The sequence below is a fragment of the Garra rufa genome, chromosome 24, assembly GCF_049309525.1.
Source record: "Garra rufa chromosome 24, GarRuf1.0, whole genome shotgun sequence".
Taxonomy (NCBI): Eukaryota; Metazoa; Chordata; class Actinopteri; order Cypriniformes; family Cyprinidae; genus Garra; species Garra rufa.
The window spans coordinates 17,770,095-17,787,233 of NC_133384.1; the positions used below are offsets into that span (position 1 = coordinate 17,770,095).

Sequence of the window (17,139 nt, forward strand, 5' to 3'; positions counted from 1 at the left end):
GGTTACTTGCATGTAAATATGCATAATTAATTGTAATTATAATAGTAAGTACATGCAATATATGTAAGTACATGCTTATATACAAGTATAAATATATATGCATACAAATATTTTTTGTAAAAGATATACATATGAGTTTGTATTTATATATACATAATAAATACACACAGTACACACACATAGTATGTAAACAAACTTTCATTTTGAATGCGGTTAATTGAGATTAATCATTTTGCAACCTTTTCCCTAAAAACATCAAATCTAACAGACCCCAGACTCTCTAAAGCAGAAGTGTATACGTAGTTTTTCCTATAAATTACGTGTTTGACTACGTGTTTCATGGTCATGGTTTGTGTATTTTGCCATTAGTGTTTCATATATTGAGGTATACTTCATGTCTCTAGTGCATTTCCCAAGCACTCAAGCTACTGATTTTAACATTCGCCAGTACATGAATCGCGTCAAGCACATCCCTGTGACCATGCCATCATTATTCAAGCTGTTACCGCACATCCAGAACCGCACGTGAACGCACCAGGCTTTCCAAAAAAGACACTCCCTCTTCTGGAATATCTCTCATTTCTCGAATGTCTCACACTCCTGGTCCAATTACAGCTGCTGAAAGCTGAGCTGTGGCATAAGCCCCCACTGGCCCCAGCCGCCCCCACCTCGATCTCCCTCAAACCCTTTAACCCCTTAATCTCGTTGACAATCAACAGCAACTCACTGGACCTTTGTCTGTGGCTCTCCTTTCCTCTTCTTCCCATCACCCCCCCCCCCCCCCCCCCACCCCTTTCCTGCATTTCCCCCTTCACTCTGTCTTAATACCCCTCTCAGAAAAAGAGGGCTAAGGTTTCAGAGAGATACACGGACTGCCCAGTGGCAGCTCTCGGTGACAGCATAACGGCCTGTGGTTTTCCGTCCAGCTTCGCTCAGTCCTCCGTGTACTCGTGGGCTTGGCCATTTGTGTGTGTGTGTGTGTGGCAAGGGGTTTTACTCACTCCAGCCCTAGAGCTACACTGAGCTTTAGAGCCACAGCCCCCTGCTGCTTCTCAGATTTGTGCTGTGTGTGTGTGTGTGTGTGTGTGTGTGTGTGTGTGTGTGTGTGTGTGTGTGTGTGTGTGTGTGTGTGTGTGTGTGTGTGTGTGTGTGTGTGTGTGTGTGTGTGTGTGTGTGTGTGTGTGTGTGTGTGTCTATCCTCCCACTCAACAAAGGCTTCTCAGATACTGCTAGTCCTACAGGTCTTCTGAGTGAGGGGCTGGAGGCAGGGCCAGCGCTTTGTGATGTTCTCATAGGGGATTGTAATGAGTTGAGGATGGAGGGATTGTGATGTTTATTTGTGTGTACACCGTTTTATTTCATCAGGCATTTAGGACTACTCTGGTTACTGGTGATAGATGCTAGAGTCAGAGTATTTCATGTTTGTTTTTTTGTGTTAGTGGTGTGGTTTTATGTATTCATTCATATTTTACAGTTTGTTTGTTTTTTACATTGTTTTATGATGCTTTTTAGCATCACTGGAGGCTCAGATATATAAATTTATATAATTTATTAATGTGTACTTTCAGAAAGGGTGCATTAAATTGATCAAAAGTGACAGTAAAGATGTTTTTTTAATAAATGCTGTTTTATTCAATTCTATTTATCCAAGAATGCTGAAAAAAATCACACTTTGCACAGTGTTTCTTGAGCTGCAAATCAACATATTAGAATGATTTCTGAAGGATCATGTGACACTAAAGACCATTAGACTTTGCCATCACATGAGTGAATTATATTTGAAAATATATTAAATGGAAAAAAGTCATTAAATTGTAATAATTTCACAATATTAATATTTTTTACTATTTGATCATGAGGCTTTTTAAAAACGGCTATAAGCTCTAAAACAATAGTGTTCATTTTATATAAATATACACTACCAGTCAAAAGTTTTTGAACAGTAAGATTTAAAAAAAAAATTAATCTCTTCTGCTCACCAAGCCTGCATTTATTTGATTCAAAGTACAGCAAAAACACTAAAATTTTGAAATATTTTTACTATGCTTTCTATTTCAATATATTTTCATGTTATTTATTCCTGTGATTTTAAAAGCTCAATTTTCTGCATCATTAGTCTTCAGTCTTTAGTGTCACATGATCCTTCAGAATCATTTAAATTTGCTCTTTAAGAAACATGTATTATTATTATTATTATTATTATTATTATTATTATTTCAATAATAATTCAATATTTAAAACAGTTGAATACATTTGTTTTGGGATTTGTTTATGAATCGAAAGATCCAAAGAACCGCATTTATCTGAAATAAAAAGCTTTTGTAACATTATACACTATACCATTCAAAAGCTTGGAGTCAGTATAATTGTTTCTTTTTTTAGGGGAAAGAAATTAAAGACATTTTTATTTAGCAGAGATGCTTTAAATTGATCAAAAGTGATGATAAAGACATTTATAATGCTACTAAAGATTTCTATTTCAGATAAATGCTGTTCTTCTGATCTTTCTATTCCTCAAAGAAACCTACTCGGCTGTTTTCAACATAATAATAATAATAAATGTTTTTTGAGCAGCAAATCATGATTTCTGAAGGATCATGTGACTGGAGTAATGATGTTAAAAATTCAGCTCTAAAATCACAAGAATAAATGCCATTTTAAAATATATCCAAATAGAATAGTTATTTTAAATAGTAAAAATATTTCAGAATTTTACTGTTTTTGCTGTACTTTGGATCAAATAAATGCAGGCTTGGTGAGCAAAAGAGACTTCTTTAAAAACATTTAAAATCTTAATGTTCAAAAACTTTTGACTGGTAGTGTAATTAAGCTATATAAGTATATATCTAAATGGCTTTTAGTCATCTCCCATTTTGTTGTGTTTGTCCGAATAAAGTGACAGCACATTGCTTGTTTTGTTTGTTGTCATCCATTGTGGTGATCGCACTATTGTACATGACAGCATGATGTTTCTGCAGGATGTACCATGTCTCCCTGTCGCCATGTTAATGGACTGACAGCATCAGCACAGTCTCTCGGATTAATAGTTCAATAGCTGGCTACTAACCCCTGACTTTTCCATGTAGGCCTTTGTTTCAGTGGGCTGCTGGTAAACAAAGACCACTCTGTGACCTGAGGTTTTTATGTGGCATTTGTTGACAATGGAAGCATTCGAGACCATTGACTTCAAAAGAAATAAGGCATACTTTTTTGGTTTTTTTGATAAATGGAAGAAAATATTAAGAAGAATTGAAATTGTCTTGTGAGAATATATGTAAAGTTGGTCAGTGTGAATGTCAAGTTCGTTTCTAACGGCACGTGTGCATATAAGATCAGCTGTTTCTGTTAAAGAGAATTTTGTTGATTTGTATTTATTTTATTTTTTTTTTAGCCTTGGACAGATATTCTCATGCAGCTTGCTTTTTGCTGGAGTTGCTTCTCAAAATACAACAATATCCATCATCAAAATGTCTTTTTCCTTTTTTTCCCCCGTTATTGTCTTATTTGTTTCCTTTGTCTCGGTAAGGGCTATTTTCTTTGTTGCTACAAGAGAGAGAAGTAGGAAATAGGAAAAAAAGATAATTGGACAGACTTTAAATGGTAACTCGAAGTTCCTCTTTCACCTTTTAGAGAAGGAGCAAAGGCCGTGGTAGTAGGGCTCAAAGCTTAAGTGATTCTTCCACTCACTCTTTGGATAAGCACCATGACAAGGAAAAGAAGGTAAGGCAGCCTTCAGATCTACCTCACTTCCTGCCATGTGTGATTGATGCCCCCCTCCTCACGACTTCAGACTATGAGGTAAACCCAAACTGTCGTACGTCCGAAATACGCACCGCTGTGATTAGTTTAGTTTAAATTACACGAGCCACCGTCACCCCCGTGCCACCCCTCGCACGCACACTTTTCATATCCCACAAAGCTTTTAAAGCCACGGGAGGGAGAAGAGTGCCTTTTATCACTCAAAGTGATTAGTATTTTGGTGCCACCACAAATTATCAACATAAAGAGCGCTGTATTCATAGAAACGCATCCGTCATGGCCATTAGTTCCACTGAGTATGTTTAATCAGTATTGATAGGTAGTGTAGTCATTTGTTCCACTAATTTTCTATACGCAGCCATACCGAATGAAACATGTAGCATTATTAGCCCCGTTCGCCTTCCCATCTAATTCAATTAAGCGCAGGCCCTGTAACATGGCCTCATATCAATAAACCTGTACAGAACGGCAGAAGACTAACCGTACTGTCCCTGTCCATATTTTTCTCTTCTTACTGTAATAGCGGTGGAATCTGAAATACTAATCCAGCAGACCTCATAGTGTGAAATGTGCGGAGGAGCTCATCACATCTATCCATCGTCATTGATAATTTTCTGCCTGTCCCTAGCAGATCCCACATATCTCAAACACTCAGTCTTTGTGCAGCCATCTTAATCAGCGATAGCTTGCTTGATTTGTTCTTTTCGAACCGGGCCGTTAAAATGGCTCTCTTTCTTTATAAATCGTATTTTTTACTTTTTGACCTTTGTTGGAAGAATTTTCATTTGTTTGTTTTAAATTTAACTGTCTGTTCTCAACCTTTTTTGTTTGTATTATTTATTATAAGTTATTTTTTTTAAGTTAAGTTTAATTTTAAAAAATGTAAATTCTTCTGAAACTTGATCGTTTATTTTTTTTTGCTATTTTGCAAGCTTACCAACTTAAGTCACGATTTAATTGTAAAGTGTGGAATCACACCTGCATTTGTTTTGTATTTTGCAACAATTTCAGTCATTTTTAATCTTTTTAAAGTAATGTATTTAAGCAATTGTATTACATTCTTGTATTTAAATGTAAATCAAAATGCTCACAATAGCCAGATGAACACGTACAGCGGGGAGTGGAGGTCAGACATTGAGGCTGTTGGTTATTTGACACGAATTCACTAATTATTTGAATTGGTTTGAATGAGTTTGCATTGGAAATGCATACCAAAATGGAGTGGATGGGGCTCTGTTAAGCTGCTCAGAGACGGACCGTGCAGCCTGTGTAATCTAGGTCAGCGAAAGATTAAATATGAGATGCCATTTAAAGCCGTTTCGTGCAGAATTATTCTGATATTTAACTTCTTCAGCATTGAGAGGGGTTGACGCGAACAATGATTCGGGTTGGAGCCGTATTCTTGAAGATCGTGTTGTGGAGTGCTCTGCTCCGCCGTGGCTATTGTTACGACGGCTGATTTGCATTAGCAAAGGGGGCCCATCCCCCCTACTCCACATTCCCAGGTCAAAGGTCGGGGGGCTCAGATGTATACCTAGCTAATTCCAAACCCCAGGGCCAAACAACAATAGAGGCTAAAAGCTTCTCAATTTGCAGCTAGTTCAGATGTGCTCTGAGAGGCCGTCGAGAGCGGCATCTGGGAATAAAATGAAGTTTTCAATCTCTCTTCCTCCTCCTTCCTCACATATCTTAAATTCTGATCTGTTTGGGATTTTAGCTTTGTTTTCTGGATGATTCAGGTTTTTTTTTCTTTTCTATTTAAACTTTTTTTTTATATATTTATTCATTTCCGTAGTTGAATTTTAATACTTCGCCCAAAGCCTCGGGAGTCATTTCTTTGTTCGTCCTGAAAGAGATTTGCTACATTTCACTAATCTGCTAAAGGCATTGATGAATTATGATAAATGTCTTTGCGTTTTGTTCTCTCTCTTTTGTAGTCACCTCTGCCTGAACTATTCATCTTTGTATAATTAAGATAGCTGTCATCTTATGTCAAACTCTTGCAAGACGTTTATGTCAGAATTTTAATTAGACCAGTAAACAGCAGTTCACCTACCTGCGTTTGTCATTACGTAAGGGTCTACATATGTAGACGGTTTCAGTTTAGTTACTTGATGTATATAAGATGTTGTGTATTTCTTTTTTCCATTCATAAACAAAGCCGAGTAGTGACATGATTGCTTTCTCACAATAACACCAGGCTTGTCAACACCTTTAGGAACAATGTTAATTAAGACTTAGAGTCTAGTTTTTGCATCTATTTAAAGCATTTGTCCTGAGGAGCAAATGTGGTATTACAAAGCTTTATAATTTCTGTAAGTGCTGTTATATTTTTAATTATTGTGTCACTATTAATTAGGGCTGTCAAGATTCCACGATTCAATTGGAATACTCAAGTTTGGCAAAATACCGGAAGTGGCGCATGTTATGGACAAGAATTATTAGACTGTTTTCCAAAGCGGTGTGATGTATTAAACCCACTTAACAATCACAAAGCATAATGCTATTGTGAATACACAAACTCTGTGGTTAAATTAAATAAATATATGTGCTTTAATTAGTTACATACGTGTATGTTACGTTTGTGCAGTTAAACCATGCACAGTAAATGCTGCTCCACACAAACTGTTACCATTTATATGTGTCAGCATAATGTTGTGAGTTAGGGTTTATTATAACATTTATCTGGGAATGCAACATCTGCCATTTTATTAGATTTGTAAGGTAAATAATTTATAAACCAATGCAAACACAGGAAAATACATTATTATCTTTCTCAATATGCTGTTTTTTTGCGATTTCACAATAAACGTTCAAAGAAATAAAACTTCAAAGAAATAATACTTACACTCTGAGTTCACAGAGTGTTTTGATGTCCAAATATTCATTAAATTACAATGGCTGTTTCATTTCTGTCATAAAGAAATGGACAAATATTAAAGATTAAGTGGATTTTTGAATTAAATGTTTAGTCAATATTAAACAAGGATTAGATCGTGCAGTAAAGTGTAATGTATGTGGGTCAAAGACGTTAAGATGTCCATGTCAAAAGAAATGTACAAAAGTGATTTTATGTCCATAGAAAGCACATTAAATTTAAGTAAAATGTCTACTTTTAAGGTTTCAAATACGTTTTTGGAGAATAAAATATAAAAAATAATGTTGCATTGTCATTCAGTGACCACAATATTTATATAAAAATTCAAACAACATGCTTATTCTGACTTGTACATATTAAAAATGCATAAAAGAATAAGGGAGCATATACAATTTTATTGTGTTTTAAATGAGTAAAAAATTCTTACTGACAAATGGGCAAAACCTAGGATAGTGGCAAATTTTTAAAATGTAGAATTACAACTAAATAGTATTTGGGGTGAAAGTAATTTGTCTTTTAATATGGCATACATTGTTGTAAATATGCCTGACAAGATTGTTAAACTGAATTACATTTTAGTCTTCTGTAAATTAGGGAAAAATTTGTTATTTATTTTTTTGCTCAGAAAAACAAAAATGCAATGAAATTAAACTGAATACTTAAATGTTTTTTTGGAAAAACAACTATTTAAAGCAGTATTACACTTATTGTTTTTATGCTTAAACCCTTTTTTGTTTTTTGACCCATGTATTTTCACAGTTTTGTTCAATAAAACCATGATTACTTGATTTTGATACAAGTTATTTTTGCCTCATTGCTGTTATATATGAACTTTAAGTAATTTTAAAGGCTATTGTCCCCTTAGGTTTATTTTTATCACTACCAAAAAAAGAAAAAGAAAAAAAGACATATATAATTATCAGATTACTCGATTAATCGTCAGAATAATCGACTGATTACTTGATTACCAGAGTAATTATTAGTGACAGCCCTACTATTAATATACTTGCCATTTTGCTGTCTGGGGAAAAAAGGTATATATAATTATCAGATTACTTGATTAATCGTCAGAATAATCGATTACCAGAATAATCATTAGTGACAACCCTACTATTAATATACTTGTCATTTCGCTGCATTTAAACTGTTTTTTTTTTTTTTTTTGTGATGTTTGAGCATAACAACAGTGACATTTGTTTGGGATGTGAAAACCAATAGCATTGAGTATTCAATACAAATACAATCTTTTCCACCCATTTAAAAAAATCCCAGGGTGTGCTTATTGAAAACCTTCATTTCAAGTTTGTATGATTGTCCTATTTCTAAGAAAATGGCATTTAAAATAGTATATGCAGGAGAATTGTAAATGGTGCAGAGGAAGCGGAAGCTCATTTTCATTTTCATTGAAAAAGTTGAGCCTGAGGGCCTCTGGAATTGTCACCGCCACTTGCACTGAGAAGTGGCGTAAACCGTTATCATGTTCAGAATAATTGTCAATTCTAACTGAGACAATGGCTGGAAGATGACAGAAAGTGGCTAAAAAACGATAGACGTTTGTATATCGCTCTAGTGGGGAATGTGTAAATATTCTCTACGAATGGTTCAGGATCACTGCATATTTTTACATCCGCACTCTTAAGAACAGAAACGGAGAGGTTGGAGGTGTTCGATTGGAGTGTGAGGTGTAAATTTGTTCACGCTCCTGCTTCTCGGGCGCAAATAGAGCTGCGTGGAGCGCGGCACTAGACCGGGGTGTAAATTAAGCTGCAGTAGACTCTGGTCAGGCCTGCAATGTGAAACCTTACCCATCTACAGGAAAACCCTTTCTTTTTCTTTACGTGAAGATCTTCGTTGGCAGCACGAGTGGCTCTCCTTGCTGGGTTTGAATGCATGCAAACGAGTGACTTGTTCAGGATAAGTCTGTCATTGTTTCACCTTTTTGTGTTTCTCATCTTTCTGCCTCTTTCTTTACAGAAATGTCAGTGTAGGCAAAAGTCCTTCCCAAGCTGTTCTGGCCTCATTCGAAGCATAAACACGTTTTTTTGTTGTTGTTTCATCACAGAAACATAAAGAAAGAGATCGCCACAAACCAAAGCACAAAAAGCCTTTGGAACTGTCACCTTCCCTGGTGCCAACACTGATGGTGACCTCTGAGAAGGTGAGACAGACTATGATAGATGCATGAGTTTATTTATAATTTCTATTCATTTAATTTTAAGTTTAATTGTATTATTATTATTTTTTTATTTATTTTATTATTTTATTTATTTATTCATGTTATTTTATTATTTTTGATTTATTTTATTTTATTGTTTTATTTTCATTAATTTGTTTAATTTAATTTAATTGTTTTATTTTCATGTCATTGTTTTTTATTTATTTTAATTTATTATTTAATTTTATTGTATTTTATTTTCAGTTAATTTAGTTTAATTTGTTTTAATTTTGTTATTGTATTTAGTTTCATTTCATTTTATTATTGTGTTTTATCATTGCTTTATTTTCATTTTGTTTAATTTTAATGTTTAATTTTATTGTTTAATTTTGTTTTATTTTCATTTAATTTTTTATTTTATTTTCATTTTACTTTATTGAATTGTATTGTTTTATTGTCATTTAGTTTTTAATTCATAAATTTTTATTATTTTTTGTTTATTGTTATTGTTTTATTTTAATTTAATTTAGTTTAATTCGATTTGATTGTTTTAATTTAATTTATTTTATTTTAATTGTTTTGTTTTACTTTATTTTCATTTAACTTTAATTTAATTGTATTACTTTATTCATTTATTTAATTTTATTATTTAATTTTTATTTAAATATAATTACATTTAATTATTTGATTTTATTTATTTATTTTTTGTTTAATTTTATTACTTTATACATTTGTTTATTTTTATTACTTTATTTTTATTTAAATATAATTACATTTAATTGTTTGATTTTTATTTTCATTTAATTTTGTTTAAATTAACTTTGTAATTTAAAATTTGTTGTTTTATTTTTATTTGGTTTCATTTTTATTTAAATTTGTTGAATTGAATTTTATGTATTTTATTTTCATTTTTATTTTAATGTTATTATTTTATTTTAATGTTTTTTGTTTTCGTTTATTTTCATTTTGTCATTTTGTTTATTTTTTTATTTATTAAATTGTATGTATTTAACTTAATTTTTTATTTTATTTATTCATTTATTCATATATTTAGTTATTTTCTTTTATTTTGTCATTAATTTTTTTTGTCTTCACATTATTTTACAAAGTGTTTTGTACTAAGCTTTTTTGTCCATGTGTGCATTCCCCTTTTTGCCCACAGACCTACAACAGCAGCAGTGGCGGAAGTGTCTCCTCCATCTCCTCCACTCAGAAGCGACTGGACGACAGCGGAGGTCGTTTCACAAATGCCAACTTCCAGGAAGTTCCGTCTCACTCCAGTTGCAGCTCCAAGGATGGCAGCTCCTCTGACGGCAAGAGCTCGGATGGCAAATGCAAGAAGTCCAGCAGTCACAGCACCAGCTCCAACTCTGGCTCCAGGGGTCGCAAGTCCGCTCCGGGCAAACCCCACGGTCCTGTGGTCACCACAGCGACGTCATCCACAGCTCCCTCCTCAACCAGTCCTTTTCAGCAAGGTGAGACTTCTAAACATGCCAACTTCACTTTCCCTTCAGAAATGAATTAGCATGTTCCCAAATTGAGCTGCCAGATTCGAGTCTCGTGTCGACTTCCTGTGTGTGACATTTGAGTGAGCAGGGCTGGATGGAAGCCAGAAGCCGTACGCTTGGCGTGTGTGTGTGTGATAAGGCTGTCGTCTGACTGGCTGCCGCTGCTATGTGGAGCGGCGAGTCTTTCCGAGCCGTTAGTGTCGTGGGTGGCGTCTCCTTTGTGTTTATATGTGTTATGAGGGAGGTTTGGGAGTCGAAGGAGAAGCATGTTCCCTTCCTTTCTGCTATCAAGCCGTGATGGAGGGATTGAAGCAGAGGTCACGTCTGGAAAATTCAGACTAATCATTAATGTGTCAAAGTACGGCAGGGGCCTCCTCGCTGGAGTTACAGGCAACTTCAAGGAACCCTGGAAGAAGAAACAACACACTGTTTTCTCAGCAGAGTGCAATGAGATCAAAAGATGGTGGTGATTAACTACGGAGTCTAATCTTCTGCCTGGGAGTATGTCATATTGTCTGGGCTCTTGTGACGACATCTGACACAGACCTAGGTTCGGTGAGCCACACGACTGCCCTGATGTAATATTCCAAGTATATGAGAGATTCTAATATCAGTAGCCTTTTATTAAATTGAGCCCTTTGTGTTTGACAATAACAGAGAGGTGTAGTAATATGTATAATGTGAATATGTGAAGCTTCCTGTTGTTGTTGATATAGGAAAGGAAGGTAACGTCTAATATTCTTTCACACAGGGTTTAGATTGATCTCTGGGTCACTTGCTTAAATTCAACTCTCTTTGGTGGTTATTTTATAGCCGTGTTTAATCTAGGATCCAGTGATAAGATATAGCAGAAGTTCTTTTGGAAAGAATACTGAATGCTGCTTTTGGTTTGTGTGACAATGCTTTATCTTCGAGACGTGTTAACTGGCATGCAAGCTCTGTGCGTGTTTTAATGTTAGCGGGAGGCTCAAGGGATAGACTAATGTGTAGTAAAATTGGGAAGTAAAGCCTCCTGCCACAGCTGTAAAAACATGCATGTCGGAGTTGTTTCTCTGGCTTCGGTTAAAGGACGAGTCCTTGCCTGAGGGAAGGGCCCGAAAGAACACCTAGATCTGGGTCACCCTTCTTGCTTGCCTACATACCTGATTGTTTGGCTTCTTGCAAGTTTGACTGGCCCACCTAGGTGTGGAAGATTATGGCTTTGCCTAATTTCAGTTTCTGGCAATTTTAATTTTTTGCTGGATTTGTAGAGATTTTAGCAAGCCTTTTTAGACAAAATTTTAATTTTTTTTTTTTTTTTTTGATGAGGCTAAGAGAATCCTTTTAAAATCTAATTTAAAATGTGCAGAGTTCTTAAAACTGTTTGTAATTCTATAACATTTTCAGCAAAAGTGTATGTTTAATTTCGGTTGGTGTGAGCATGTAAAAAAATTTTCTTACATGTAATAGTACATGCACTACCAGTAAAGTGTTTTAAACACTAAGTCTTTTCTGCTAACAAAGCCTGCATTTATTTGCTCCAAAGTACAGCAAAACCAGTACATTTTTACTGAAATATTTTTACTATTTAAAATAACCAATTTTTATTTGAATATATTTTAAAATGTAATTTATTCCTTTGATTTCAAAGCTGAATTTTTAGCATCATTACGCCAAGCACATGATACTTCAGAAGCCATTCTAATATTCTGATTTGCCTCTCAAAAAACATTTATAATTATTATGTTAATTATTATATAAACAGTAGAATTTTTCAGGCTTCTTTGATGAATAGAAAGGTCAAAAGAACAGCATAAACAACATTATAAATGTCTTTATCATCACTTTTGATCAATAAATGAAAGTATGAATTTCTATAATTTCTTTCCGCAAAAAAACAAACAAAAACAACGTTTAAATAGATTAGTGCATAATGTTACAAAAGCTTTTTATTTGAGATAAATGCTGATATTTTGGATCATTCTATTCATGCACTTAACTGTTTTACAAATTTAAAAAATAATAATAAATGTTTCTTGAACAGCAAATCCACATATTAAATTGATTTCTGAAGGATCATGTGACACTGAAGGCTGGAGTAATGTTGCTGAAAATTTAGCTTTGAAATCACAGGAATAAATTACATTTTAAAATATATTCAAATAGAAAATGGTTATTTTAAATAGTACAAATATTCACAATATTACCTTTGCTGTATTTCGCATGCATCAAATAAATGCAGGCTTGATTAGCAGAAGAGACTTAAAAAAATCTTACTGCGCAAAAACTTTTGACTGGTAGTGTATCTTAAATGCTATAGGGCTGCAACTAACGATTATTTTGATAATCGATTAGTTGGCGATTATTTTTTTCAACTAATCGATTTGTTGGCTTAATTTCCAATTTTATTTTATTTAAAAATCACACTATTTCACATTCTGAATGCTATGAAAACACAGTGCTTAACAATTTACAACAATTCACCTGTCATAATAAAGAGAAAATACAAATATCTGAAGAAAAACACACTAACAAGCATAAAATACAGCCCCAGCTAAAGTAATTACCATGAATGCTGGGGAAAAGTAAGGATGTATTAAAATTATTTATTAATAAACTAGTATTTTCTGAGTCAGTGTCGCAAAGAAGAAGCTGACGATCCTACCTCGCCATCTGCTCACTGGACGCACTTTTAAAGCCTAAATGCATCTTTATGGATTAGGCCTATAGCTAATAAAAGAGTTTTGTTTTCGATTTGAATTATTTTGTTTTAAAGTAGTGAAGTAATAATTTAAATGTATTACTCTTACATTTATGAGCAAAAATGAAGTTTCACATATCGCTGGCGGCACTATGTCCTGCAAAAGCTTTCACTCTCCGCACAAACGATTGGATATGCGCCGATTAGTATACCTTTATCTAGGTTAAACGGTTAAACTAATATTGTGATATGCTTTGTGATAAGTTTTTTTTTTTTTTTTAATCTAAGGATTTTAATTTAAATCGTGATGATTTGAGAAGGCTAAATTGATCTGTTTGCCGCTGGCCGCTTGGTCGTTACTTTAAAAAACGAAAACTTGAATTTCACAAACAAAACGTGTTCCAAATATATTTCTAAATTAACTTTATAAACTAAAGAAACGAAAATAAATGTAATTACTTTGCTATGAAAAACAGCAGCTGTGCAATGTGGAAGAGGAAGAGAACTCGGCCAGTAATTCTGATCAGCTGTTGAGGTTGTAGGAATTTTTGCAATGAATGTTTTGTTTAATAGCCTATTTAACACTTATTTAGGCTACTTTCATATTTAAATGTATTATTTCGTTTATTTTATGTATTGTAATTTTAGCGATTTGTAGGCTGCTTGTTCACCGACGGAACTGCTCAAACACGCACGTTTGTGAATAATGTTTGAGCCTCATTTATTTATCTATAAAACTCCGCACCACCGGCGGTGGTAAAAATCTGCCACCGTCACAGCCCTACAGTTCCTACCCTCCATAAATAGGTATTTGCACTACATGTTGTATTTAAATCTAAATTTAACATTCAACAACAGATGTTTCAGCACAATGAATGTTTTTGCGCTGAGTATTAATGGTCTCCCTGTCTGTGTTCTGTGTTCTGTCTGACACGCTCATTCAGTAAAGATTTAAACTTAACACAGACTGTCAGGACGGACTTTTATGCATAAATGGAAATGCTTGTGTGAATTTGTGAATTTACAGATAAGGATATGACCGTAAACTGAAAGTTTTCATGCTGAGGATGCAAACGGATCTCAAAGCGCCTCACAGGGCAAGCCATTACGCTATAAGCTTCAAGTTTAAAATAAGGAATTCTCATGTTTTGGGCAACTTGGATCACGTAACTCTCCTGCAGCATCTCATTCTGTTTCCTCCACTAGTTTTAGATGCATTGTGTCCATAGAAATGCGTCATTCAGTGCTGTAGTTTGACGTGATCCTCTGAAGTTGTACGTGCACTGTAGGCGGACCCGATTAATCGATAATGAGAATCGTTGTCGACATTTCATTATCGATAATAATCGATTTTATCGATTAGTTGTTGCAGCCCTAAAATGCTATTTTCAAAAATGTTTAGGAAGAAAACAAAACCTAAAAACATGCTAATGGGAGAAGTCAAGCCATTGTATTTTTGAATAAATTACAGTTTAGGATACTTAACTTTTGTAAAGTACACTGCCATTCAAATGTTTATGGCCATCAGAAATTAATACTAATATTTAACAAGGATCCATTAAATTGATTTTTAATGTCTAATTTAAGAAGTTCTATAAAAAAAAAAAGTTGATCTTTCTAGTTGTTTTGAATGTTCTAGTCATCAAAGAGTCTTGACAAAATATGTATTTATAATACTAAGAAATGCATATTAAAATGATTTCTGAACCATAAAATGATTTCTGAAAAGCTTTGCCATTACAGGATTAAGTCACATTTCAAATATATATAAAAAACCTGAACAAATATTTTTGAATATAGTGTATAATAGGTTACACAAAAGTTTGAACTATTTTGCACTGAAATTGGTTTATGTGCAACAGTACGACAAGCTTTTAGCAAAGATGATTGTAGTGCTGTTGTCCAGTCCAGCACTCCAGCTATGCTGTGTTTTTGTGTATTTAAAAAAATTGTGTCTGCAAAGAGGTCTTAGTTTTATGACCACATGCCACCTCTCTGGTGGTTTATGCTGCCTCTCTGTTAATGTGGTTGTGATATTAACGTACGCTTTCATCTTTATGTCTTCCTTTTTCTCTCTCGCAGGTCTTTTATTAGGCAGCAGCAGCAGTAAATCAGCCACTAGTGGGTCTGTGGTTCAGCCCACATCTGATTTCCTCAGCTTCTCTGATCCTAGCCTGAGGACCAGCGACTCGTACACGCCTCCATCCTTCAGCCGTTGCCACGTGAAGGGCGGTGCAGAAAGCGCAGCGTCTGAAGGCATGGTGGCTCTCAACACCTTCAGCATGATGTCCCTCCCCCAGAACTCAAACTCAAGCTCAAACAAGCATTACGAAAACTGTCACCCAGCCGGAGAGCTGGGAGCCCTGGCCTCGGCGGGCTACAAACGACCCCAGCCCTCCTCGTCCTCTTCTTCTGCGACATCGTCTTCATCTACCGGCGAGGATGGTGTGAAGAAGAAAAAGAGAGGGAACTGGAGGAACCGGTATGGACCGTGCTTCACCACCCAGGACAGTAAAACCACTGATACGGGAGAGCATGTGTCCACAATGCCCTCATCCACTTCGCCCTCGCCATCCTCCATCAGCACCATGGCTTGCCGCGGGAGCGCAGTCAGCAGCACCGGAGGTGTGGGAGCAGTGGGTGCTGGTAGCAGCAGTCTGGGGATTCAGAAGTCCCCGTCCCTCCTCAGGAATGGAAGCTTACAGGGTATGACTGTCAGCTCCCCGTCTGCTGGACCAGGTAAATATCATCTATGTTTTGCTATAGGGTGCTGTCCTAAAGTCAACATGAAATTAGAAGTGACCCTTTTTATTGTGAATTATTTATCCATGCACATTAGGGATTAAATGCCATCTAGGAAAACTCAACACATGCTGAAATTTGACCTTTTTTAGGTTTTGATATCCATAATTTTTGTTCCATTCAAGCTTTTATGGTATCTGAAGTTGGCTGATAGCTATGATTTTCAGGAATGGAATTTTGAGACAAACGGGTTTAAAGTGAGACGGGTTTGACTTTCACATCAAGTGTAACGAGATCTGCCTGTCAAGTCAGGAGCACTATACTGCGTCATTACACAAACAGACTAACGTCTGTTTTCCATTGTTTATCATGGCAATGTCTCTGAACTTTTGATCACCTCTTGTGTGTTTAGATGGCACGAATAGTGTACCTTGTAGTTTACATTTAGAAAAGCGAGCACAGCGCAACTGTTCGTGCACCTTTTCATACAACACACTGTCATCGGACTCCTCTTATTAGCCTAACTTCATCCGATCCTTCATCTCTGGATGTGAAATCATCCATTATAACAAAGTTTAGGGCACTGACATCACCAAGATTGAGCAGATTGAAATGCGTAAGATCGTTTTAAGAGAGCAGCTACAGTATTTCAGACTGGGATGTTGCCCTCTGCTATCACAAGTTTAAAAAATAAATAACTTTTCTTGCCATAGTTTACACAGGACTGGTGGGCAATGTGCTTTACTTAATATCATAATGATTTTTGGCATAAAAGAAAAAAGATTACTAGGGCTGCACGATTAATCGCACGATGTTGTGAGGGCGTTTAGTCAATGAAGGGGTACTTTGATTTGTAGTAAATCTCCATCTCGTGCGTTCAGCTGGAGCGGCAATTAATACACAGAGCCATAAATCTTAGATGGATACATTTCTTCCTAATGTTTTTCTAGTGCTTGTATGAATATGCAATAATACTGATAAAATCTAAGGAGAAATTTCTCAAATGAAAACTGTGATTAATAATCACGATTTAATTTTTGAGCGAAATTATTTATCAGTTTAACTATTATCATGCAGCCCTAAAATGGATGATAAAATTCAGTTACACTTTATTGTCCTTGTTACACAAAACCAGTCATAAAGGTAATTTTTTTTTTGAAGCTGAGATTTATACATCAGCTGAAAGCTGAATAAATAAGCTTCCCATTGATGTATGGTTTGTTAGGATAGGAAAATACTTGCCCAAGATACAACTATCTTGGCCAAAGAGATAACTATATGAAAATCTGGAATCTGAGGGTGCAAAAAAAATAAAAATATTGAGAAAATCGCCTTTAAAGTTGTCCAAATGAAGTTCTTAGCAATGCATATTACTAAACAAAATTGTTTTGATATATTAACAGTAGAAAATTTACAA

At 35.0% G+C, this 17,139-nt stretch overlaps 1 protein-coding gene across 4 annotated transcripts in view; it reads left to right on the plus strand.

Moving 5' to 3' along the window:
- The window catches only part of mllt10 (MLLT10 histone lysine methyltransferase DOT1L cofactor), a 67,121-nt gene that overhangs the window by 17,280 nt on the left and 32,702 nt on the right, over nucleotides 1–17,139 (plus strand). For 3 of the 4 annotated variants that reach the window (XM_073830522.1, XM_073830524.1, XM_073830523.1), the window contains exons 7-10: nucleotides 3,631–3,720; nucleotides 8,700–8,795; nucleotides 9,955–10,267; nucleotides 15,063–15,719. In XM_073830522.1, the coding sequence (XP_073686623.1) occupies nucleotides 3,631–3,720; nucleotides 8,700–8,795; nucleotides 9,955–10,267; nucleotides 15,063–15,719 (1,156 nt within the window). The remainder of the gene's footprint in view (nucleotides 1–3,630; nucleotides 3,721–8,699; nucleotides 8,796–9,954; nucleotides 10,268–15,062; nucleotides 15,720–17,139) is intronic. The other variant, XM_073830525.1, reaches the window with a different exon arrangement.